Source organism: Gavia stellata, chromosome 30 (assembly GCF_030936135.1).
Source record: "Gavia stellata isolate bGavSte3 chromosome 30, bGavSte3.hap2, whole genome shotgun sequence".
Lineage (NCBI taxonomy): Eukaryota > Metazoa > Chordata > Aves > Gaviiformes > Gaviidae > Gavia > Gavia stellata.
The window spans coordinates 7,201,442-7,228,157 of NC_082623.1; the positions used below are offsets into that span (position 1 = coordinate 7,201,442).

General features: G+C 43.3%; 1 protein-coding gene across 1 annotated transcript; it reads left to right on the forward strand.

Annotated features, from left to right (window-relative positions):
* Positions 1-1,699: 1,699 nt before the first annotated feature.
* LRIG2 (leucine rich repeats and immunoglobulin like domains 2) lies at positions 1,700-26,716 on the forward strand. Its single transcript, XM_059831056.1, has 18 exons — positions 1,700-1,737; positions 7,608-7,679; positions 8,165-8,239; positions 8,730-8,864; positions 9,387-9,530; positions 9,665-9,808; positions 10,413-10,556; positions 10,818-10,961; positions 13,696-13,776; positions 14,618-14,689; positions 14,829-14,897; positions 16,322-16,485; positions 17,679-17,999; positions 18,901-19,182; positions 19,970-20,419; positions 20,908-21,057; positions 22,349-22,630; positions 23,276-26,716. Exons 3-18 carry the CDS (start codon positions 8,169-8,171, stop codon positions 23,503-23,505), a joined length of 2,883 nt encoding a protein of 960 aa, XP_059687039.1. The 5' UTR covers positions 1,700-1,737; positions 7,608-7,679; positions 8,165-8,168; the 3' UTR covers positions 23,506-26,716.

The following is a 26,716-nucleotide window of genomic DNA, read 5'->3' on the forward strand; positions in this document are numbered from 1 at the left end:
GCCACCTGGGGAAGCTGGGGTGGCCCAGGACCGCAGGCGCTGCAAGCACCAGCACCGGCTTGCCCTGCTTGTGGGCACTGCTGAGCCGCAGATCCCGACCCGAGGAGAGAGGGGATGTTTTCTCCTGAGCCTGCTTGGGACGGAGCCTCCGGCAGCCCCATGCCGGCTGGGCAGGCTGGGTTTGCCACCAGCTGCCAGCCCTGCTGTCTACCGCAGGCTGGGCCCCGCGCCGCAGCACCGAGGGTGCAGGTGCAGCTGCGCCTGCAGGGCTGCAGCGGTGAGAAGCGTACGCGTGCCTGGCCCACCCAAGGCCTGATGCAGTGGGCAGCCAGAGCCTGGGACAGCAGGGCCAGCCGGCACACGCGTCCCTTCCCGGTCGGGGCCGGGACCACGAGGTGGCAGTGCGTGAACGGCATCAACGGCGCCCCAGGCTCCCGCCACCGCCCCGGCACAGAGACCCCTCAGACCTCCCAGGAGCAGCCAAACGGCTTCCCGCTGGATCTCAGGGTGCACCTGCTGAGTGCCTGCAGTCCTGCTCCCCAGAGCCCTTGGCCATCCTCGGGGCCTCGGCGTGGAGCTGTGGCCGTGGCAGTGAGCTGCCACCTCTGGCAGCGGGGCAGGGGGGTAGCCCAACCCCTCAGCGGGACGCTAATGGGACGGATGGGTTGCAGAGGGCACGCAGCGACAGGCTGCAGGTACCCGGTGGTTTGGCTGCCGCAGGCTGCGACCAGGTGTTGGTAGCAGGGCTGGGTGCTGGCGGTGCTCGGGTGCGTGCCAGCCAGCGCTGGCCCTGCGGTGGCTGCTGCTGGGGGGCGAGGCCCGGCGGGCCTGCCTGCCCTCACCCCGGCTGCGGGAGCGCAGCGCAGAGCCGGGCCGCGGGGCTCTCCGGGCAGCGCCCCTCCACCAGCACAGCGCAGGGTGGGCGAGCGGCGGTGCAGGACCCGGGGAGGCGCTGACAGGCCTCCCGTGAGGAAACTCCTGCCCTCTCGCAGAGGCGCTGCCCAGCACAAGCAGCGTGACGCGCAGCTAACTGACGATCCAAGTAAGCGAGGCACGCGGAGAGGCGCAGGCACCCTGCTGAAAACGCTCGGCTCGTGAGGGCACGACCAGCCTTCACGGCGCCCCCCATGAGCCCCACGCCCCCCACAGAAGGCCCTCGCCCTGGGCGACGCTCGCCGGGGCCGCCCGGGAGCCGGCTCACGGCACCGCCCCGAGCGCAGAGCAGAGCCGACGGCGGGGCTGGGCGGCGAGCGGGAGACGGCACGGACCGGGCCGGGCGAGGCGCGAACCGCCAGCGCCGCGACCGGCCGCGGCCGGTCTGAGGCGGACACCAAGGCGGGGCGGGGCGCGGCGCGCACGAGCCCCGCCCTCGCCCCGCCCCTGCGCAGGCCCGCCCCCGCGCAGCGCGGCCCCGCCCCTCGCCGCCTGCGCGCTGAGGTGGCGCGGCGGGGCGGGGCGCGGCGGCCGGGCCGGGCGGGCGGCGCGGGGCCGGGCCGGGCCGGGCCGCGGGATGCGGGGAGCGGGGCCGGGCGTGCGGGCCGCCCGCGGGGCGCTGCTGCGGACCCTGCTGGTGCTGCTGGCGGCGGCAGCGCTGTGGGCGCGGGCGGCGGCCGCCGCCGAGCCCTGCGCCGCGCCCTGCTCCTGCCGTCGCGGCCTGCTGGACTGCAGCCGGCACCGCCTGCCCGGCGGGCCGGGCCCCCGGAGGATCCCGCCGCTGCCCGCCGGCACCACGGGCCTGTGAGTGAGCGCGGCGGGGCGCGGGGAGGCCGCGGGGCCTAACGGGCGGCGGGCGGTGCGCAGGCCGCGGCCTAACGGGCGGCGGCGGGGGGGGTGTGTGCGGGGCCGGGGCCTAGCGGCGTCCCGGCGCGGGGCTGCGAGGCCCTGCGGCGGAGCCCTGTACGAGGCCTCCCGGCCGCCGCAGCGTGGCTCTCGGCGGGCGCGGCAGGTCGTAGTGGCCGGCGGTGCTGGGCGCGGCAGAAGCGCCGGCCGGGGCTCGGTGTCCGTGAGCTGTTCTCGCGGCCCCGAGCGGAGCGGTCAGGTGCGGCAGAGCCGGGAGCGCCGTGGGCAGGCCCGGGGCGGTGGGAAGGAAACGACCGGCGGCTCCGGAGCCCGGCTCGCAGGAGCAGCGGCCGACCCAAAGTCGCTCGAGTGGGGGCGCGGAGTGAAGGAGGGTCTGGCAGCGCCGCACCGGCAGCCGCCCGAGGGAAGACGTCGTGCTTTGGGATCGCCAAGGCACAGATTTCATGCTTTTCTTGTCTTAACTGACGATAACATGGGAGAGGACTATGAAGTGGGAGCAGGTTGCGGCTAGTAGGAGTTTTGGTAATGCTAGCCAAGCAAGGATTTAACGTTTTTTCAGGTCGAGCTGTAGGACACAGTCCCTTATGATTGTGCTTAGAAATATTCCTTCCAGCCCCTGACTTCAGCTGTGTGCTGTGGCAGTTTCTGCACTTCTGATTTCCTCTGCATCCCCTTGCTGCTTTGCAACTCAGTGACTCCCTCCTTTTGCTCAGGAAGACTGTTGTGGACTCCCGTTGACGTTTGCTGCCATTGTTTTTCCAAAAAAACCCACAAAACAATTGATAGCCCACCCTTAGTCTCTGCTCCCAAGCATTTAATTAGACAGTGTGCTAAATAACGTTCACGCAGGGTCGTGTATGGTTCGCCTTTATCCTTGGCCGTTACTGTCATAGTCACCATTGCATTTGTCACCTTTGGCTGCAATGTACCGGGGGGGAAGAGATGCTGAAGTATGATGGATATCAAAAACTGCTTTTGTGCACAGAGGAGTTCTCAGGCCCTCTTGGAGGGATTGTGTTTCCCAGTTGATAGAAATAAGTGTTCCAGACCAAGAAAAAAAGGCTGTTTGGAAGATGTTATAAACATACAAACCAACATTCGGTTAAGGCCAGGAATTCCTCTAGAAGTGCTCGAGAGTCTGATCTGTATTAAAAACCAGGCATGTCTAAGGAAGCTTGTCACCTTCTTGCCCCTTTGTGGTTCTGTAGTTCTCTTCCTTCACTGCATGGTAAGCAAGTGGAAATTTTTAAGAGAAAATGTGTATTTCAGCATAGAAGAACAACTAACTTGTGAAACCTTTCGTGTTTAAGAAAGGTACAAGGATATCTCAATGTTAGCACTTGTCAGGGAGGGTGTCAGTGCTGAGCTGGCAGTTCATCAGGTGGCTAATAAGCCAAACAATATCCATCCTGTTTGGAGAGCAAGTTTTCAAGCTTTGACATATACTTGTATCTTTCTCCAAGCTGATAAAGGGTGTGTATAAAACTGCTTGGCACAAAACTCAGTGGGAAGAAGCGGTGCTGGCGCTGTACTACGTTATGCAATCTGACATGTGCTGCAAACAATAATTAAGCGTATGTTCTCTGTTGTGGCTTTTAGGATTTTGGCACACAAAGTGTGTGTGCGGGGGTGACGTTTTTTCTTCTCTAGGACTACTCTAGCAGTTCTGAATCTAAACGAGCTATAATGCATACAAGCTGTTCAAAATTAATCAAAGCTTAATTTTTCTCCCATGAAAAAGTTCCTGATGTACTTTGTTCTCTCAGTTCTGTGATATCATTTCACCTAACTTTGAGGACTAAAAATTCTTGGTTTTCCTAACTCTTTCAAACTACTTGCAGGTGATGCTTCCAGTGTGTGTGGTTTTTAATTTTGTTTTGGTTTTTTGTTTTTAATAAGGCCAGGAGAGCACCTTCAGAACTCTTTTTCACGATGCAAGTATTCAGGCAACTGTAACTTCATGTTTCCTGCTAAATCACATGTTTTGTGGATAACCTGGCGGGTGATGAAAAGGGTAGGGAAGTCAAAGAGCGAATATTTTTTGATGTGCCTGCATCTTAACATAACATTCTTTAGAACAAGGAATGCAAGCCCTGCTTGTAGGGCAGTCATCTGTAGGGGGAAAGGGAAGCACGATGCTGGAGGTCAGTGCCTTCCAGTCATATACTAGTGCCTGCAAGTGTGTTTTGTATGTGCCGGTAACTAGGGAGACGATGAATAAAAGTAGGTTACATATCAGTTAATTAGTTCAGCTAGTTCTGTTCACAATGGGTTTTTTGCATGAGCTTATGTATTTTCAGCTCAAACGGCTGGCTGCATTGCTGTACCAACACCTGTACCAGCACAGTGCTATGGGGAGAAAGCGGGTATGCTCAGTTGGGCTGAATTAAGATCGTTCTCCAGGACTAAGTATATAGTAATCAATTTGGTGTGTGCATTCTGTTTTATTTACTTGAGATGAATACCACTTCAGCTCAAAATGAATGTTTAGATGATTTTATATACAATACCAGATGAACCTCTAAAATACGAATTTTGCATGTTTGCTCTGCATCTTGTGTAACATGGGTCTCACGGTAAAAATGCAAGTGCTTCTAAAATGACAGGTTCTTCAGTTTTGGCTTTTTCAGAGCAAGGGAATTATATCTGATTCTGCATGATAACAGAAATCTTAGCTTATCTTGATAATCTTGAATTATCTATAAACACAGAAAATCAGACACTTTGGATTTAGTGATCAATTAGTCTACTTCAGAAAGAAAAGCATCAGTAACAGTAACTAGACATAAATAATGTCAGAACTGGTTTAAGTATGAACTATACCCAACTTCTTGAAAGACCACTTATTGTTAATGCCAACTTTGTTATAGTCCGCATCTGAGTAATAACAGAAAAATACTTTCCTGGGCTTTCTAAATTAAAATCTTAATTTCTAACTTAGTGGTAAGACAGTAGGCTTCTGGGGGAGATACTTGAATGTTAGCAGATCCTCATCACCCAGGCCGCGTAACCTGTCAGTGTTTAAGAGGTCTTTGAACAATGCCCTCAATAATTTGCTTTAACTTCTGGTCAGCCTTGAAGTGGTCAGGCAGTTGGACTAGATGATCATTGTACGTCACTTCCAATTGAAATATTCTATTCTTCCCAAAAGCCTTAGAAAAATCAAGTTTCTGTTTTCTTTGCATATTAATCTGACTCCCGAGATCTTTGTCAGTGCCCGCTAACCATGCCTGACACGCAGGTTGGTCTGGCTCTGCACCCATGGCATGGTTTTGCTCATCAGTGTAGTAATACCTGGACACCTTGAGGAGTGTGTTGTTATCTTCTGTGTCCGTTGCCTCATCCTTCCTCCGTGGGTTGCGCTCAGGTCCTTTGGAAATAGCGTGGCTTAGTACTCCCCAGTCTGGTTAAACCCACTGCTACCAAGATCAGTCTCCTCAGCACTGGCTGGGTGCCTGCATGTTTGAACGATCCAGGAAAGACTCTTCCTCTGAGATCTGGGATCTGCGCTGCCACTCATTGTCCCCTCCGCTGAGCGGGACTGATGGCTCCTGCGGGCTCCTTCGGCATGCCCACAGCCCCGGGGCTGAGCCGGGCTCCGGCAGTGGTGGGCAGGGTGGATGCAGACAGCCTGAGCGGGTGTCCTGAGTGCTCAGCCTCCCCTGACGCAGGAAGACTGCTCTAGCTGGAGTTCATAGTTGGTTGTTTTTATGTGTTACTGGCATTTAGGGTTGGTTAATTATTGTATTTATTGAGAGAGCAGGCCTGCAGAGTAGCATTTGGTGGCTGCATGTGCATTGTTCTCTTCTCCAGGTTCCCTTGATTCTTTTTTTTTTTAATTGTAGGAATGAATAATTTTTTGCAAACCTGTTTGCTGCTGTATCTGTATAATTTACATCTTGATGTAATTAAAAGAATACATTAACAACCATCTGACTTGCCATGACACCCAGGATTTTAATAATTCATTGCTAGAACGGTGTCTTTATTGCTGAGCCTGAGTGGAAGTTAAGGACAGTCTGTCAAGTCCTTTCTCTCTCCCAGTAGATTCTGGTCTTACAGATCAAAAGTGTATCAGTAGTGCCATGAGCTCTGGGGTGAATAAAACCAGGTCCTGTTTAGGTTGTCTTCTGGTTCTCAGCAAGTCTTCCTTGCGTGGAGGGTTCTTGTGACAGCATTAACACCCACCGATGGACACTTACTGGTACTCGGTGAGGATTAAATTTGTAGTGCAACCCCTTCTTCAACAGGGGCACCAGTACAATTTCTTTTCTTCCCCTAGTTACGGTTTTTGGGCAGCTTCATGTCTGTACTGGTGGGACCCTCGGTGTAGTTGAAGTCGATCACAGGCCCAAAGCTATTGCAAGAGTAGACGAGCGCATGGGTGCAATGACTGTCTGAGCCTGGTTGTCAATGGAAATACTTTTAACTATGATCAATTACATTTTAATAGTCTTTTTAACAGATACATGGTAGTTTTGTTCTTAAAGGATAATTTTGTCTCCTCTGTCAGCTTAGCTGCAGCCTGCCTGATGATCTTAAAACTAGCCATAATAAATACGAACTGTGTTACTTTTGTAATCATGAAAGAGAAACAGTGATTCAGGACCTCATCAGAGGAACTCATCAGGAGGTGAACAACTGTTGCTGAAAATAGCTCATTATGGCTCTGTGCTCCATGTCAGAAATGGAGTGAGAAGCGTGGTGACTTGCTGACAGGCAGACACAACTAGCTAGCAGAGGCAGACTTTTTGATTTAATAGGCAGCGTTCAGTTATATATGCACTTATCAAGAGTTTTCTGACTGTGGTGAGGATATCGGTCATATTTCACAAGCTCAGTGGCAATGCTGGGCCTGTCCCAACACACAACGGCTCAGGCTGTCAGCACAAGCTTTGGGGATTTGTCTCCGTTCTGGACTCATACCAGAAAGGCGTCAAAAAGATGAGTTGGTTTCACCGTTTGGAGTGACGTCTGTCTGTCCTCACGGGTATGGCTAGGACCTGCTTTCCATCATAAACCTGATTTATTTATTTATATGGTCACGGTTTGACTTGTGTCACAAAATGGGGATAGTCCGTTCCCAAAGAGTTAGCTCTCAGGAGTGGATGTGTTTTTGCTTACAACATGTTATGCACCAAGTCCAAGGCAAAAGTAAAATCCCACTTTAAAGTTGAAGCAATGGGAATAGCATCAACGTCCAGGATGGGCATTAAAAACAGATTTAACAACTCTCTTGCCCATTGGAACAATCCAACTCCTGCATTTGTTTCCTATAAGCAAAACCAACTGGCGCTAAAGCATGCCTTCTATAAGCTTCCCAGCTTCATGTTTCTCTCCCCTCCAGCTTGTTTGGTAATTGTGTGTATGTTGTTCCTTTAAAATAAGCCTGCCTTGACTAGCCAGCTTCTTTGAAAAGCTGGGCAGGCTGAGAAAATGGGGATCTTTGCTAAGAAGAGAGTTCAATAACAGGCATTTTGTAAGAAATTATTTTTGTGTCCCTGGGAAGTTTTTACTTTTTGCCACAGGCAAGTGTTGTAGATAAAGCTATGATTTAAGGGAAAAATGCTCTGATCAGATATGATCTTTCTTTCAAGAAGCCTTTTAAACAAAAAGTTGCTTGATTCAAACAAAGAAATCTGTCTAGACTTTTATTGTGAGTGACCACTAGAACAAGCTAGAACCTCTTCTTCCTTTGGTGAAGGAGGAACTGTATGTATCAAAAATATGGTTTAAAACTTTTAGGTTGCATAAAGCATGCATGTTTTATTCCAGGAGCTAGAATAACTTTTCTCTTTGTCCTCTAGGGATTTAAGTCATAATCATTTATTGTCATCCAACTGGAGCATTGATTTGTCTGTTCATACACTACAAGAAGTGTAAGTTGTTTTTTATGAGGATAAATTCTAAAGATTTTGTACTTAGTTCTAATTAGTACATTTCATTGCATGTCTAGCTATCTGATCTGACTTGTAGAAATATTCAGTGCCAGTTAATTAAAAATGGACACTGTGTTGGCAGCACATTTTGTGTATAAATTGATGCTTTGTGAGCAGAAAACTTTTTCATAAAAGGTTAGAAGACCAATATTTTTTAAAAGAAATGAGATGTTTGTTTTGACTGTAGCTGATTCTAAGTTAAAGAGAAATAATAGCATCCATGAGAATGGTAAAAAACAGTGTGCTTTGCTATTAAGTTGTTCAAATTACCAGTATTTAGGCTTTTAGGGATTTTTTTTTTGTCAACTACTAAGTATTATTAACATAACAAAATTGTTAAATGTTTTCTGTGATACAAGTTCTGCTGCTACAGAAGGGTTTTTCTTTTCTTTGAAGTGCCAATAATATTTTTTTGGTTTTTTAAGGAAAATGAATTACAATGAGCTCAGTGAAATTCCGTATTTTGGAGAAACAACTTCTAATATAACTCTTCTCTCATTGTAAGTAATAGCTTGTCTGTCTTTTTCCCATTTAACAAATGTGAGAATTGTATTAGAGTTCTGCTATCAAGTTGTAGGAAAACATAGCTTCTTTTGTCTTGAAATACTACTCATCTAAAGTGCTTTAGGGAATATGTAAGCACTCTTTAAAGAAATACAAATCAGTTAGACAATCAAGTCACCCTAAATTACCAATAAAATGCAGTCAACCAAGGCAGGCAGCTTTGAAGGGGAGGGATTCAGTCTAGGAATGACAGTTCCCACAAGGAACAGCCCAACTACAGGCCCCAGAATTTGAATCTATTCATACGTCAAGGTGGCAAATAGCTCTTGGATTTTCAGTATTGCTTTAGGAATTAACACTCTGAAGTGTGGGCTACATGTCCCATTTAAGAGGCTTGCTAATAATGTTGATGTACAGAATCCTATAGCTGTTTCAGCTGTGCAACTTGAAGGGTGGCTAATCATGTTTGTTGCCGGTATTTTTCAGGGTACACAATACCATTCCAGAAATAAATGCTGAGCAACTCCAAGTTTACCTTTCATTGGAAAATCTAGATCTTAGTTCTAATCTTATCTCAGAAATTAAAGCTTCTTCTTTTCCACGGATGCAACTGAAGTACCTGTAAGTATGAGTGATCTGTTATGTCTGGGATTCCTGGCTCTACAACAATAGTGTTGAAGACATCTACTCTAAGTTACTGTCTTAAAGTAGGCAGCTTTGCATGGCTTTTGGCTGGTAACAGTGCTCAAGATAGCTACAAACGTGCTAGAAATAAAATACTTTTCATACCAATCTGTATTGCATTTTCTCAAATAGTATGGAAAACAGTAACTGCTGTTGTCGAAGTGCAGATATTTCAGCCAGCAGGGACATGGAATGATTTCTGCCCATCTTGAGTAAATCACTGTTGACATTGTCTTGACCATGTCTAACTGAAGCATGGGCATGCAGTAAAAATCAGCTCCTAGCACTGATTCCTTTAGGAAAAATGGTTTAGTTTGGTATACCAGAATTCAGATTTCTGATGTGACTTCACAGAGAACTTGAGTTCTGATAAAAAGTGGTTGCTCTGAAGTGCTTGTGCAGTTGTGTTCATAAAATTCTCCATGTTCTGAAAGGCGTCTTTTCCTCTTTCTTTCCTAGGAATCTGAGTAACAACAGAATAACTACTCTAGAAGCAGGATGTCTTGATAACTTATCTAGCTCACTAATGGTGGTAAAGCTGAACAGAAATAGGATTAGTGTGATTCCACCAAAGATCTTCAAATTGCCTCACGTGCAGTTTCTGTAAGTAGCAGTCTCGAAAGCTTAAAAACATAGCATTTACAGCTGTGTTGTTCATCTCAGTATGCGTTCTTGACTTTCACAAAGTGGTGCTTATCAAAAGATGTCTTAATATTTGAATGTTATCTTTATATAAGGGAACTGAAAAGGAACCGGATTAAAATAGTGGAAAGTCTTACATTCCAAGGACTGGAATCCTTAAAATCCTTGAAAATGCAGCGCAATGGGATTAGCAGACTAATGGATGGAGCATTCTTTGGCCTGGGTAATATAGAAGAATTGTGAGTATGCCTAGTCCTGGAATTTCTTTTAGGGACTCTAGCTGTGGAGGGTTGTGCCCTGTATGGCTTCCCTTACTATCTTAGCACAGCCTTGATTTGATGAGTATTGCAGGAAATGAGTTTACAGATCTGTATTTTCCCATTATTTTGATATCATGTCTGGTTACTTCAGAGGTGGAAAGATATTGGCTCTCTCCCCAACTTCTTCCCACTTGGTTATCAAGAATGCTTTGATTCCGTAGGTTGCTTTTTGCTGGTTTTCATTTGCACTCCCTATAACATGGGATGGTTCTTTGTTGTGTGACTGTTTGACAGAGAGAGTGCAGGGGTGTGCCATGCAGTGTTAGTAAAAGATTTTTTAAAAAGAAATAATCTTTGAGAACAGAGATTACAGTTCTGCTTCTGCCACTGGATCACTGCAGCTGTTGTTGAGTTACTCAGTTCTTCATATACTTTTGTTCGCTCTTCACAATATAATCGTGCATTTCAGGTTGCCTAAGGCTTAACATTGGTAAATAATTTTGAGATCCACAAGGTGAAATTTTGTAAATATATGTTTCATTGATTATCTATTTGGCAAATGTTTTTCCTTCTAACTCCTTAGAGAACTGGAACATAATAACTTAACAGAAGTAAACAAGGGCTGGCTGTATGGTCTGCGGACATTGCAACAACTCTATGTTAGCCAGAATGCCATTAACAGGATCAGTCCAGATGCATGGGAGTTCTGCCAAAGACTTTCTGAGCTGTAAGTCCTGGGCTGCTTTTCATTGGGGATTTTGTAATGTTGCAATAACAGATTGGATAGCATGTATGTAGCAAGAATGAGTTACCAAAGGAAGTACTCAATTTCCTTGTTAGACCCATGGTAATGCTGTGTATTTTACTTATTTTTATAAGTGTTCTCTTGGAGAAATTAATCAAAACTCAATAGTTAACAAAGTTTGATAGTATCTTCATAATTAATCCCCCTCTACTTGCCTTTAAAGTGCACATTCAATTTTTCTAGAGACTTGTCGTACAACCAGCTAACGCGCCTCAAGGAGTCTGCCTTTGTGGGACTTGGTTTATTGGAGAAACTAAACCTGGGTGACAATCGCATTAGTCTCATTGCTGATGGTGTGTTCAGAGGTCTGACAAATCTTCGAACCTTGTAAGTACTGAAAACTTCTAGTTAAAATCTCAGTTTAATGTGGTGAAGCTTTTGGAAGTAAAGACAATGAATATCACATTGTACAGCCTGAGATCAGTGTTTTGGCATTGTTGTGTGCTGTCCTGTCTTTTTGGTCTGCCGAGATAACAGAATTCTGGCCCAGCTAAAACAAACGAACCACTTAATTTTAGTGGTGATAAGAAGCAGTGGTTTGGTGACCTTGAGTGCCCAGTTGCATGTCATACCAGTTCTGAGAAGGTGTGGATAGTCAGTTTGCATAAATGCTCGTTGTGGATCGAATGGTTAGCCTGGACCTCTCGTTATTCCAGATGGTTTTGTTAGGGTTGGAACCTCAGAAACCAACCGCTGAATCCTTCTGGTTGCAGAAGGTACGGTTTAGCCCACCCTGCTTGTGCGCTGAAGTGATAGGCATGGCGTAAGGGAGAGGTGTAGGATTACTTCTTGCTGTCCGAGGTACAGGCTCTGCTTTTGCCAGGACCTTTCGTAGCAGCTGCGGCTGTTTGATATTTCTGATAAGAGAAGACTCAATTCTGGTGCTTAATAAAAAAAAAAGTGTCGCAAGTGGATCTGAACAGTTGTAATCATCCTGAACAATGGTAGTTGAGAAAGGAGTGAAAGTTTGTAACCCCTCTGTCAGTTCATTAAATAAATGCTTAAACAAGCAAACTCACCAGAGAGATTTATGTAAGCAGTCATATTCTGTTAACCTTAATGCAACCTTTTAATGAAATAATTAGAACTGATTTCTTAGATTTAAAGTAGCATGAAAAAGAACAAGAGCCGATTAATTAGTAGGTTTTCCTGGGCTCCTCAGGGGCGTCAACAGCTGAGAGGCTGGCCATTTGCTTCAGGGTTGGAATGTGCAGGACGGAGGGCAGTGGTGATTAACAAGGCTCCAAGCATTCGTGCCCAGCCAAGCATGAGGAGCCAACTCCTCAGCTCACACAATGAGGGGCTTTTCTTTTGGGTTGCTCGCTCATTTTGCTAAGTGGTCTGAGTAGTGGAGTGTAAAAATACTTCAAACAACAGGAGATACCGTGTTGCTGTCGGATTAGTTCCATTGTTGCTTGTATACCATTTGTTTCAATGCTAAGACTGATGTAAATATTTCTCTGTATGTTCAGCTCCTGCCGCTATTCTGCAATGTAGCTTTAATGAGAATAAACTGTAAAAACTGTATATTAACTACAAGGTGGTAAGAGCAAGGTAGGATTAAAGCTGTATCTAAGAATAGCACTGAAGTTTTGAAGTTTTACATCTTATTGCATTATTTACTTCATAATACTGTGAGTAGCTTGGCATTGATACCCCTCCAGCATTCACAATCTAAAATTCTGAAGCAGACCTGGAGATAATTCTAGAAACAAGTTTCAAATTACAAGAATTAGCAACTTGGGAATAAATTTGGCATATTATTCATGTAGTCATTCTTCTCATTAGATCACATCCATGTCCAGTACCTTAGCTTGAATAATTTTCAAAGGGGAAAATACTTAATGTGAGCAAGTATCAAGGTCAGATTTGTTAAGACCTTGTGAGGCTTGAATCATGGAATTCTTTTCTTTTTGTCCTAAATTTTAAAGTGTATATGTATTAATTGTAGAAATGACTGCTGCATTGTGTTAAGAACAAGACTTCCATATTTCAAAGTAAGAAAAATAAGAAAATAATGTGTTACCACTGACAATGTCCTGGAGGTTGAGCCCACTCTCTTCCAGGATGGTATTCTACACAATTTACAGTCTCACTTAAGAGAAGGTAGATAATTCATTTTTCCACCATTAGTACAAGGAAAGAAATTTTTATATGAGATGATGTATACAGTTGTCTGTATATGTAGTTCGCTTTCTGTGTCAGTTGACTCGTTTGGAAGCTCCATCAAGCTGATGCATATAATATCTGGTAAAATGCAGTACGGACTGTTTTTCATTGGTGTATCTTCCTTTAAACACACTCCTGTCTGCAGGGACTTCTGTGCACAGTGGTACCAAAACAGATGAAAACTGTGGCTTTGACGGAAACTCTTGGCTCAGTCCATGCCATTCAGGCTAAAAATGCAACTGAATTTATTTCTTCTCTCTAAAAAGCATTTAATTCTCTCTGAACCATATTGCTATATTGCTTTTGCTGTTTAGACTGGTCTTCTACGTGAGGGGCCAAAGTGCTGTGCAGAGGTCAAACAGAAATCCCATTATCTGGTAACGAGATTTCTGAGCAGAATATCAAGTTCATTCTGAAAATCTACTACTTTGTGCCTGGCAGCCTTACGGTATAACCTGTATGTAATCTCTTAATATGCTAATGCTATTATAAGCCTGTTACTCAGGAAGATTAATGCTGCTAGTGTATTGGTTAATTCATTTACATGAACCAACTTGCTTCAGGAGCCTCTCCCAGCTTCTGGTAAAAAGTCCATCACATGACAGACTGGGTCTTTCCTTAAATACCACATCAAGGAGTACTGCGGAATTTGTTTGTGGTTCTGTCTGCGGCACTGATCTTGAACAATTCTATTTTCTCTTGCATCTCTGAAATGGAATATTCATCTTCTGACAAGCTTAGTTTTATAAAAGATTTGAGACCTTCCAGGTGACACTGTGCGAGAACACCATAGCAGGCCTGTACAACAGTAAGTTCTCCTCCCTAGCTCACCACTAGCAGTGGCCATGATGATGTTACAAGGCTCCTTTATAAGAAGGCTCTTCTCCTGCAGGGACTTGCGGAACAACGAGATCTCCTGGGCCATAGAAGATGCAAATGAAGCATTTGTGGGACTCAGCAGGCTGGATAAACTGTATGTATTACAAACCATTTAAATGACAGTACTTCCCAGGCACACAGAGTAGAGGGAAGGTGCAAAATATTAAGTAATTGTAAATGTAAATCAATGACACGAGGTAGAAAGCCTTTCTGGTTGGCAGCTGTATTCAGTGTGTTTCCAGCTCTGTGTTGTAACTTGTGCTAGGCTTGTGTTCCATGGTCAGGAACATTGGATCTATGTGACACTGGATCACCTTGCAGCACCATTTTGAAGAAATTAAGCATAAGTATTTGACTGTATTTATTATTGAATAGCCCAGTCCTGCTGTGTGATGATTGTCACTTTTTGTGCTTCTTTAGTTTGGGTAAAAGCGCTTAAAAAAAACCGTAACATTTTTTTTGAGCAAATATGAAACACTATTGAATTAACAGCTTTTCAGTACTTAGACTGTGCACTTTTCATCCAGTGCCATGTGCTTTCTAGGAAGCTCCATCCTGTGGAGCTACAGACATTGCTTATAACAAATAGCTTGGTATGAGGGTGCAGTCTCGGGAGCTAATGTGTTTGTGGCAGATTGGTATTAGAAGGTTATTGCTCCACTCCCAAGTTCTGCTTATCACTGTTTCATTCTGCTGATTTAAACTATCTTCTGTATCTGTAACCCAAATCTCTAAGTTAAGAACGGAAAAGAAACCCTGTTCTTTGGAAAATTAGTTGAGCCTTTAAGCTCAAAAAAATAGTATTTGATCTTCTAGCTCAGCTAGAATTAGAAAAAACTTAGTTAAACATCATAGGGAACTTCTTTTGGGTCTTATTTATGAACTCATGTTGACATTCAGACTGGTTTCTGGGTTTGGGGGGCTTTGTCTTTCAGAATCTTGCAAGGAAACCAGATTAAGTCAATTACCAAAAAAGCATTCTCTGGTCTTGAAGGACTTGAACATCTGTAAGTACTTTACTTTGTAGAACTTCTAATTATTTGTCAACTTCAGTCTTGTACTCTCTGTCCAATTTTCAATAATTTAACTGAAGGTAGTGTATGAAACCATACTTACCCATTATTGTTCTCTTTGCTTAACTTACAGAGATTTAAGCAACAATGCAGTAATGTCCATCCAAGAAAATGCGTTTGCCCAGGCTCACCTGAAGGAGCTGTAAGTTCTTGACAATTATTTACAGATTCCTTACAAGTCCTACCTTGTAAAGAATCCTTCAGCCATTGTAGGATTGGCTGAAGTTGACTGAACTGTGTCTGCTTTCATCATGAAATATTTAAAGCAATCCTGATTATTACCAACTCAAAGTCCGTAGCAGTATAGTTAGATTTAAGGTTTGATAAAACCTGCACCTCCGTTTCCTTAGTTGCAATTAGTAGAAAATAATTTTTTCTTGCAGTGCTGAACCATTAAGTTTTTCTTATCTTACGATTTTGCAGCAAACTCAGCTCATGCTAGCGTGTAGACAGTGAACCAAAGAAATTATTCATCAGGAATCTTTTGGGGGGTTAACAAACGCTACATTTTGTCTTCCTGTTTTTGGGGCTAGGGAAAGGCTTTAAAATTCACAGCTAGACAAGAATTTTTAGTTGCTCAGCAGATGCTTAAGCTGTCAGAGCCTCTTGGGATATTCAGACATGTAAAGTATTATAATTTGAAGTGACCTTCACACCCAAGACAAATCATACTGTAACGCAGTCATCTCTATGAGATAAAGTCTCTGAATATCATGTAATCTGTATAAAACTGTTATTCAATTAATTAATCTTGGCCAGATGGACTGTTAGTTGGCAAGATCTGCCAGTTTGAGGAGACACATTTTAGGTGTTAAAGATAGGACTTTCATTGCCTTCTCTAATATATCTTAAAAGTGAGGAATCTTGGTATGTATGGGCAAACAGCAAGATGGAATCCTGGATTGTTTGTGTGCCTCTCCTTTCTCACTACTGGATTCATCTAGTGGCAGATCACTTCTTGTTAAAATGCTGGACTTTCTCCAATCAGTCATACTCGTACATAATATTTAGGAAACTTTGAAAGCAGGTGGTGGGGAAAAAGTGACCCATCATTGTTTCCTGTTTGCAGATTTTCTGTGGACTAGAGAAAACAATTTGCAGTAGATACCTGTATGAAACAAATAACTTCAATTCTTAAATATTTATTAGCTGGCATGAAAATGAATCTTGAGGCTTACAGTCATTTCATAATGGCAAGTGTGTTTAGTTTGGGACATAGAGCTGCTCTGCAGTGTTACGTTCCTTTTAATTGCTTTAAAGAGGGATGGGATAATTGTAAAGACAGGCCTACTGGTTTTTTAGAAGTTGAAAATCCAGGGTTATTTTCTTCAGAATGAAAAAGAAATACAAGGTTTTAATGCTGACATAGAGGGGAAGGTTTTTCTGGATTGTTTCTAGCATATATAGCTAACATTTTGTAATAAATATCCATAGGCATAAAAGAATACTGTAAACCTTGACATTCCTGAACGTATATGCTTTAAGTTGTTTTGCTGCATGAAATCACATGTAGGAATGTGAAATACTAAACTTTAATCACACTTTTATTTTGCCTTGTTTCTGCAGAATTTTGAACACTAGCAGCTTGCTTTGTGATTGCCAGTTGAAATGGCTGCCGCAGTGGCTCACTGACAGCCATTTACAGCAGGCTGTAAACGTTAGCTGTGCTCATCCTGAATGGTTAGCAGGACAAAGCCTTCTCAGTGTGGACCCTGATGACTTTGTCTGTGGTTTGTATTTTTAATGACTTTTGATATAAAAACATGGTAACACAAATCTGTGCAGGTACCTTTCCGAAATCAGGCTGTAGCACTGCTGGATGTACTTGGTCTTGGCCATGATGCACACGTGGACCTGTGTACATCACTGGGTCTGCTTTGGAGTTTGGGATTTAATTCTGTTTCTCTTTGCTCTGTTTTGCTGTATTTGAACACTGAAGTTAGCCCGAGGAAGTAATTCTGTGAGATTGCATTGCTTTTCATTTAGGTTGCTGTTAAAAACTGATTATGCTTCCATTCTCCCCACTTAGGAATGCCTTTAGCTTTGGAAGGGCTGTTTGACACTTCCTTACTGGTTCTTGTCCATACCGGTGAGGCTAGAGTAGTTAATACTCTGGCGTGTTTTCTGATGCTCCATATCTGTAATGTTTATCCGGTCTCTGCCACCACAGTTTCAGACATAAGCCTGATTATTTTTGTAACCAAACTGTGAGATGGAAAACTGAAAGACTCTTTGCCCAGAGTCATGTATGAAGCCTGTGGCAGGCCTGGAAATAGTCTGGTGTTCCATTTTCTGAGTGAGAAATCTGATAAGTGTTACTTGTGTGTATGCAATTCTTTCATTCTTTTGGTGGTAAATAATCGTGGTGTAGGCGCAAGCACCCACTTCTCCATTCTAATATCACCACCGTGGTGCCTGACACTGAACGCTGTGTGTGCCTACGAGAATGCCTTTGCTGAAATAATAGGTATTGAAATAACTCTCTTCGAGTGGGATGAGATTGTGAACTGCCAGCTTGCTATGCTTTGTATTTGTAGAACTTAAAGGCTCTTCACGTTGTGTAAACTATCTGAAAATAAGTCTCAGTCCTTTGTAAAATAGCCTAGTTCTTCAGCCAAGCACGGCTTTTGTGTGTGATCTAAATATAGCAAGTTCCAGACAGTTGTACAAAATGCAGGGCGCTGCTCAAGACTAGGCTTCTATACTGATTGTTCTCAATGCTTATTCTGTATGCCTATGTGTGGTTCTAATCCTCTTTCACAGCTTGATTTCCAACTGAAAACAGCTGAATATGTGCACATCAAGCAGGACATCTGTTCCCAAAGCTTTCTTTCTGCTTACATTGTCTTTTGAGTGAGTTTTCTTCCAATATTAATTGCAAGTTGAAGAGGAAAGTAACTAATCGTGGTGCTTTTCTTTTCAGATAATTTCCCGAAACCACAGATAAGAGTGCACCCCGAGACCACAATTGCTCTGCGAGGCATGAATGTGACTCTGACTTGCACTGCTGTGAGCAGCAGTGATTCACCCATGTCCACTGCCTGGCGTAAAGACAGCGAAGTATTGTGTGATGCAGAGGTTGAGAATTTTGCCAGATATCAGCAGCAAAGTGGTGAGGTGGTAGAGTATACCACTGTCCTGCACCTTTTCAATGTGAATTTCACTGATGAAGGAAAGTATCAGTGCATTGTCACCAATCACTTTGGCTCCAATTATTCCAACAAAGCCAAGCTGACTGTCAATGGTAAGCAATCATGGTAACAAAGGAGAAACACTGTTAACCTAAAGCTTTATTTAAATAGGTATAAGTCTATTTTTCACTAGAGCTGGCCCAAAATAATCTTGCAAGACTGTCTCACTGGTATTTAGAAGCATCTTTATAAAAAGCAGGAAAGATGGGATTTTTTTTCTTTGGTGAGTGAAAAGCCTTCTGTTCACTTTTCAAAAGGGGCACATATCTCCCCTGCTTTCATTATAACACAGTTAGTTGTTCATCTAGTTAAATGGAGGTAGAAGTCTCTTAAACTAAAAGCTCCCTCTGCTGTCTCTTCAGAACTAAGCACCTTTCTCATGTGTTTGTAAAGCTAGGGAAGATTCAACTGAAAATAACTTGTGGGACTGGAAACAAACTCTGAAAAATCCATTATGAAGTCCTTTGTTTTTAGCCATAATGATTCTGTTTATTTTGGCTTGAGGGAAGGGAAGTAGGAAGACAATGTTCACGTCAGTTGGTAGACCACTGATCCCCATTGTATTTGAGAGCAGAGGTGCCTGTGTTGCTTTTGCTTGTTCAGAACAGATAATGCAGACTTGGACTGACAAGGTGGAAGCTGACCCTTCCCCATTACCAGGGAAGAAAAAGTGTGACAAAGGGCTTATGAAGAAGGCTAAGCCTTTTCCCTGTCTTTTCCCCATGAGAAATGTTCTTCAGATCATCTTAAATGAACACTGTAGATACTGTATTTAAATTTGGAGGATAGGCTCGTAGAAATGACCACTGAAAATTCGTGCAGTTCTTCAGAAGGATCAGACCCTCTCTCTTAGGGAGAACTGCAGGTGTGTTTCAGATATTCTCTGTGCTGTGGAGCTTTTGCTGCTTTTTCCCTGGTACTGAAAATACTGAAACTATGTCTCCATTGATCCAGAGCTACCTTCTTTCCTGAAAACCCCCATGGATCTTACTATCCGCACTGGGGCGATGGCCAGGCTGGAGTGTGCTGCAGAGGGCCACCCTACTCCACAGATCTCCTGGCAGAAAGATGGTGGCACAGACTTCCCTGCTGCAAGAGAGAGGAGGATGCACGTCATGCCTGAGGATGATGTGTTCTTTATTGCAAATGTGAAAATAGAAGACATGGGAATCTATAGCTGTATGGCACAAAATGTTGCAGGTGGTTTGTCAGCAAATGCCACACTGACTGTGTTAGGTAAGTGGCGTGCTAATCTGTGCTTGCATATGGATCTCTTCACTTCTGCAGCGGTAATGTAGCTTATCTGTAAGTAGCGAGCTTAAGTCCTAAAGAGTGAAATTAAAATATAAAGAGCATAGTTTCCTCTTCCTCTAACTGTAGATTGAATTCTGCAATAAGGAATAAGAGAAGACTTTTTTTCCCCTGTGGTTGCTCCCCCCACCTCCAAAACTTTAAGGATGCTGCCCCAGGAACAGCATCTCCAACTGCTTCACGTTGTTTTGGGGCATTTGAATGCAGCACTTGACATGATTTTTGAACAGTGAAGCTTTAGAAGCTAAGCTACAGTGATGACCAATGAAGTTCGTATGATCTTTGCAGGAGAGAACTGAGGGGGCATAATCTCAATTCAGCAGTGTAGACTAGATGGATAATTTGTGTTGTCTTGGAACAAATATAGTTGCAGTTAATATGAACTATGCTGAGTAATAATGGTAGGACAGTTCCTTCTAGAGTGCAGTATTTTTTGAAGACACTGACTTTTAACATTATGGTCATATGCAAATTTAGAATTGGAATACATAAACCAGACTGGCTAGCATAATTTTGGGGATGTTTGCTGTACTTGCATTTGCTGCAGTGATCCATAGAAGAGCTGAACTCAGAGGATTTCCTGAATTCTGTGTTTCATTGCTCAAGTTTAGGTTCAGGTTGTAAGATCAGATTTTTAAATATCATGGAGTACACACTGGTGTTGCATGATGATGTCTTACGGTTTATTGGTTTTTTTCCTCCGCTGTCACAGAAACGCCTTCCTTCGTTCGGCCCCTGGAAGACAGAACGGTAACCCGAGGTGAAACTGCTGTCTTGCAGTGCATAGCTGGTGGCAGTCCTGCCCCTCGCCTCAACTGGACTAAAGACGATGGCCCTTTGACAGTCACAGAACGGCATTTTTTTGCTGCGGCAAATCAACTCCTTATCATTGTGGATGCTGGACTAGAGGATGCTGGGAAGTACACGTGCATTATGTCCAACACACTGGGCACTGAGCGTGGCCATATTTACCTAAATGTTCTGGCTTCCCCAAATTGTGATTCTTCCCAGAGCGGCATTGTCCATGAGGAGGATGGCTGGACAACAGTAGGCATTGTGATTATTGTCGTGGTGTGCTGTGTTGTGGGAACTTCCCTGGTATGGGTTATTGTGATCTACCACATGAGAAGGAAGAGTGAAGATTACAGCATCACTAACACAGGTAAAGTGCAAAAGCAAGTCTTCAGCCCTGTTTTTAATCCAAAACACTTGTTAAGAGTGGTGAAGTTTCTGGATTCATTACAGATGATAAGATTGAAGAACTGAAGATTTCCTTCTAACATCTCTTCAGGGATTTGCTCAAAATCCTTCATTTTAGAGGTTTTTTTAAATATCAACAGTGTGTTAATTTTATTCCTTATACACTAGATTTGTTCTACTTTGAGGGGAAAACATTAAAGTTTGGAAATAAATATTTGAATAAACTTACAAATGTTTTCAGGACCTAGAATAATGTGTGTAAATTTCTGTTCTGGCACCATTAGTTTTGAACTAGCTGTATGGATTTCTAATCACTGAGGTAGAAAAAAGAAAACTACTATGTGAGCTGAAATTCTGGATGACATTTTTGTTAATATGGGCAATAGTGTTGGTACTACTTTGAAATCTTCACACTTAGCTGTTAACATCAATGTTAATTCTGCCTTGCAGAGGAGATGAACCTACCTGCAGACATTCCCAGCTATCTGTCCTCCCAAGGAACTCTGTCAGAGCCTCAGGAAGGCTACAGTAACTCAGAGGCAGGAAGCCATCAGCAGCTTATGCCTCCAGCCAGTAGCTATGTGCATAAGGGCACAGATGGTAAGCAAAGCCCTCACATGTATTACTTGTCTTTCAGCAGGATGCCAGTGCACAGTCTAGTCCTCATAGCTGGCAGCAGTATTGCACAATGCAGTGTAGTACTGCATATCAATGTCAAAGGTGACTTTTCCTAGAGAAGAATTCGGGTTGATCCGAAAATTTCCAGTGATCGTTCTGAGTTTGAGGCATCTCCTGTTTTTCTTCTAGTGTTTGTTTATATTCTGCTATCAAGGCTTCTGCATTGCATGCACATCATTTAATCTTTGGTCCAGCAATGTCTGGGCTCACATCTGCTATGGGTGCCTTTGCACGTAGATGTCATGACTGCTTCAGGGGCCAGAGTAGTACAGTTCCCTCCAGAGGTTCTTTGCTTCAGGGTTTGTGATCTGTTCAGCAAGGTGAGGATGCCATTAGAGAATTCCTAGGTTAAATGTCAAGGTAGATTTTTATGCTGTTTCTTTCCTTTGGCATCTCAAGAGTCCAGGCAATAGAGGTGGAAATAGTTTGCTTGGAAGATGACTTGCTGTACTTTTTGTCCTTGGCATAAAATTACTGCCTCTGCCAGACATATAGTGTGCTTGCTACAATCACAGCTAAAGGGTCTACGCTATTTCCCTACCTTTTTTGGATGCTTTTCAGGATATTTGCGTCATTGAGTCTATAAAGATGCTATTTTTACCATCCAAATGCTGAGGAGCCATCCAGTCCTTATATAGGCTGGCTTTCAAAAGTGATCCTTCAGTGTAACTTTTTTCACACCTGTCCCATGATCCATTCCCTCTAGTCTGTAGTCCTACTACACCAGAGTCGGTATTGGGAAGGAGCTGAGAAGCAGCTCATCTCGATGACCACTTTATCATCTGGTCTGAGGTGTGTGGGCGTGCAGGGTACAAGTCTGGTACAAGAGCATAAGCTGATGTGGATAGGTATCCAGGTTTGATTCCAGGGGTGTTTCAGTCTGGTGTGCAAGCTGGTTGGACCTGCATGGGACCCTTTTGCCCTTGAAACAGGAGAGCAGACATGAGAGCACTCTCAGTCATGTCCATGGTTTTCCCCTGGTCAGCCTCCCCCTCATATTGAGAATGTGGTTGGTGGTGAACCTAGAGCATTTCTCATGTGACTTCTTTGGTAAACAGTCAAGCTGAGTACTCTCTTGCCATGTTAACTGTATAAAGGCCTTATGAACTGTGCCACTGTAATACATGATCATGCTAAGACATGAAAGAGTCTATGGAAATCAAGCATCCTTATCATCTTTGAGAGTATTTTGTTTTTCCATCATGTTTGTCAGGTGGCACAGCACCATTGGTGATCTGCTCGGACTGTTACGACAATGCAAACATCTACTCCAGGACACGAGAGTACTGTCCCTATGCCTACATCACAGAAGAGGACCCCCTGGATCAAACCCTCCCTAATCTTATGGTGCAGATGCCTAAGGAAACGTATACAGCACGCACCCAGCATGAAAACAGTACTCTTGATAATCTTTTAGCAGACAGAGACATGTCTGTCTTCCTTACCAACCATGACAAAATAAGTGAAAAGAAAATCTCCTCCCAGCAGATTAATGGTGAGTGTCCCCTTTTTCCTCTTGTTGCTTTGTATTCCCTGATAACTCTGGCCTTCCTTGTGCTGCCCTTCATTATTGATACACAGCTAATTCTTCAAATGACTAGTTTGTGGAGTAACTCATCTGTTTATTAACCACCTTTTATCAGAAATAGTCCTCAGTTTGCATCCAGTACCCAAGAGTTGAAGAGGGTGCTGCTAAAAAGATAGTAAAAAAAAAAAAAAAAATAGTAAAAAGGTAGAGTTCATCTCTTAGAGCTTGTGGAATGTGATCCCTTGCATGTACTTCAAGGACATCTATTAGCCAAGAGTTAAAGCTTCACTTAGAAAATTCAGATAGCCCTTCTGTTTGAGCTGGCCAGAGTTTCAAAGAACTCCAAAAGATTTTTTTTTTTCTAAACTGATTGTTTTTATGTTGACTTTCTTCCAGGTAGTCTTTTTAAAAATTCCCACTGAAACTGTTGTTTCTGATTACTGTAACAGATTGCTGAAGCGGGAGAGCATCCAGTCAAATATGCTCTCAAAAATAGAGGAAATAACCTCAGAAAGACTGTTATTGCTGAGTTGCACAACTCAAATCTGTCTAAAATTTGAGTGTGTTTATCACAAACTCACTCCTGTTCATATTCTGATTTTTCTTCCTCAGAACCCTTTCAGATTCCTTTATGGGGAGTAAACAAAGACCTAGCGTGCTCTCACTCACGCTTTCTGCATCAGCAGTCAGCCCGTGAGACCCCACGACCTCTTCGAAGTGAGGGCATTATTGACAGTGACCGGGAACAAGCTGCTTCACCCAGACCTTGCCACAGGTTACGTGAACATAACTTTGATTTTCATAGGACACGGAACATTCATGACTATAGTGAAACTACGTAAGACACTAAAATGAAGTCTTGAAAGCAAATCCGTATCAACTGACTTTTTGTATTTACTACCTCAGGACTAACCCCAAGGCCAAAGATGCTTGTGTACGTGTGTCTACAATTACAGGCTGACTAAACAGAGTCAGACTCCCTAGGAGGAGGTGGCACATGCCCTTTTTCCTTGGATTTCTGTGTATTGGAAAATGGGAATGTGCAACAGAACACATGGATGATTAGTGATATCCACAAGAATAGCATTAAAACATGGATTTTCTGATGTTGGAAGCAGCCTTTGTGTTGGTGCATGCTTTGAAAATCTCTCAAGAATGCATAGCTATTTCATACTGCATTATCTGCTTGAAAACAAATGTTCAGGGCCTCCTCATGGAATTCCCCAGTAATTGTAAGCATAAAACTCTTGGCCAGCTTTTTGTTCCTTAGACTGTTGACAGGCGTCTGTTACCAGTCTAACTTTGGGGCTCGTTTTCTCCTATGAATAATGGACTCTAGTTGTAAATAAATTTGCATTTATAAATATTTTGTATACACTAAGCATATAAATGTGTTGGTTGTAATGTAAATATATTTTTTATTATGCCAAAGTATGTATCATACTGTTAGTCTTGACAGCTGCATATCAAGCCATATTTTTTTTTTTGTGAGACTGAAAGCTTGTTTCTGAGGGGACAGAGCTGTCTTTGTTTTGGAAAGAAATGAATTTACTATAGGTATGTGGTGAAACTGTGATATCGGTGAATTTCATTGTTACATACAACTCTGTATGCATTAAGCCTGGCTGACCCTGACTGCAAGCTGATCCATTTCATGCGTTAGCAGAATTCCAAGTTTGACCCATTCAAGTGTTGAGAGTCTCCTTAAATCTCTATGTTAGGCACCCGTCTTGTCCACTAGAGCATAAAGTGCAACAGACCCTGCATTAACAAGCAGTGTTAACCTGTATTCCAGGCTGTAGTGTCCAGCTTCCCAGAAGTTCTTGTAAATAGCAAACAAAAAGAGCAGTACACAAAATGTTTCCTTCTGGTCATCTGGTAAAATAGCTATAAGATGGGAGTTTTGAGTGGTTTGTTTCAGAAGTTTATCTAAGCTTTTATCGCTAAAAAAAGCCTTTGTATTGTGTATGTAGCAGAGAGATCCCCATGTATTTTTCCTAGCTGACAGTTAAGTGAACTTTGAAAAAGAACATTGTGATGAAAAGCATCAGAAAAAATGAGATAATTTGATAAATACTCAGTGAACTAAACTGTGGATTTTCTATTTCCTCTGCACAGCCAAGTGGCATATGTAGTGTCCTTTTCTCTTGTAAAATATCAGGCAAAATTGTTGCTCTGTTGAACTGTCTAATAGTTCCCTAGGTCTTAGCCTGGCCAAAATGTTTAAATATTTGGCAGGTGAGAAATGAAACAATACGCAGGGAACCACTCAATACTGAAAATCCAGTGCTTGCTGAGACAGAGGGAACACAAACTTCATTAGTTACAGTGGAATGTGCCTGACAAAATTAGGAGGAAGAACATTATAAAGACTTTCTGAAAAGTTCTTTCTTCTGGGAAAATGCACCTTTGTGTAGCAGGGGTTAAAGACTCACCAGCTGATGGGTTTTCAGCAAGTGTGTTGTGCTCAGCGCTGGAGTACTTCAACATTATGCTGTATACTCACGCCTGAAGAGCAAGGGACTTTCTTCCTAGTCATTGTTGTATTTTTTTCAAGTCATAGATATGTACTAAAATGAAAACAGCTGCGTGGTGTATTTTTATAAAGACAGAAAAACCTTTTTGGACCAGCCCAAGAGAGTATGTAAGACTTCCCATTGATCCATTCCTAGACAGAAGTGTGTGTGACTGAAGTATCAGATGCAGTCACACAGAATCACAGCTGAAACTTTTGAGACTGTGGATTATTTGAGTAAATGAGTGAGGAATAATGATTATTTTCGCACAGCTTTTGGGAATGGATAATAGTCAGATCTATGCAAATGAGCAGATATTACCAAGGGCTCTTACCATGCTCTCAAAGCAGCTTTGATAGCCAGCAGCTTTAGTAGGAAGAGGATCCAATTGTCCTTGACCTTTGGATAAAGCAGAGAGAAACACAGGTGTGTTAAACTCTTTTTGGGCTCTGGTATCTGAAATGTTTTAATAACATACATGCTAAAAGAAGAATCTTAAGTTCATTCTTTTCTGGTTTTATTTCCTCCAGGCTTTTCCTTTCCAGACAGCATTTAAGACATGGTGCTTATTTTCAATCCAAAGTTATCTCTGTTGCAGGAATCCACTACTGTCAGTTTAAATCCAAATGAGAAAGGTCAGGTCATGAAACTACAGCAACAGAAAAGTCTCATCCTTTTGGGCTGCTTGCTGCTTTCTCCAGATATTCACACAGGCTGCTGTGGCAGAGTGCTTCTTGGCATGTGCAGAGCCATGATTTCCCACTAGCGGGAAAATAGCACCCCTCCTGCCGCTCCGTCTCCCATCACCATTTGGCAAATGCTTGTCACTTTTTTCTTTCATCCCTCTCTTGTGGAGTTGAGCTAATACAGCTCTGTCACAGTACAGCTGTTGATGTCCAGACCTTAGGTGTACATTGGGCACAGCTCCTTAGTGTGATTGAATTCCCTTTAGGTAGGTAAGATGTGCTTGGCCAAGACCAAGGCTTTAAAATGAATGCTGTCTGCACCAGAACAAACTGAAGTGCTAGCTCTCAAAGCCATTTAGGAGCTAAAGCTGCACTCATTTCTGTGAGATATTGGCCTATAAAAGCTGCCATTATGAATTAGGACATTTGCATCCTTTCATGAGCAATGGTATCTCTTTAAGGTCCATAAGCTGGTTGTAAATAGCTGAAGCTCGTAAGTAGGTGAACACCTTGCTGTGCTTAGCATTGTGGAAGAACTTCCTAGGCAGACTTGCAGAAAAAATTGGGTCTCTCTTCTTTCCCCTTTCCTCCAGGAGGTGCAGGTGGGACAGTGTGGCCATTCTGTTTTCAGTAAACACAAACAGTTTCTTCAATCAATGCCAAAGTACTAACAGTACAGGAACTGGGGGTTCATAAGACAGCGTGAGCAAAGCTGCTCTTATTCCCTGTTGCTATTTCCTAGTGTCTATTTATATTTTTTTCACATAAGAATGTATATTTTGTATAGCATGTGTAATATATGTTTGTCTATTGTAATATACCTTAATTCAATAAAATGCTATATACATTGA

Bases quoted from the DNA above. Each gene is read 5' to 3' on its own strand.
- LRIG2 (XM_059831056.1), top strand. From the start codon at position 8,169: ATGAATTACAATGAGCTCAGTGAAATTCCGTATTTTGGAGAAACAACT. The intron at 18,000-18,900 runs GTAAGCAATCAT...CCATTGATCCAG, and splicing joins AGCCAAGCTGACTGTCAATG to AGCTACCTTCTTTCCTGAAA. The intron at 22,631-23,275 runs GTGAGTGTCCCC...TTTCTTCCTCAG, and splicing joins CTCCTCCCAGCAGATTAATG to AACCCTTTCAGATTCCTTTA.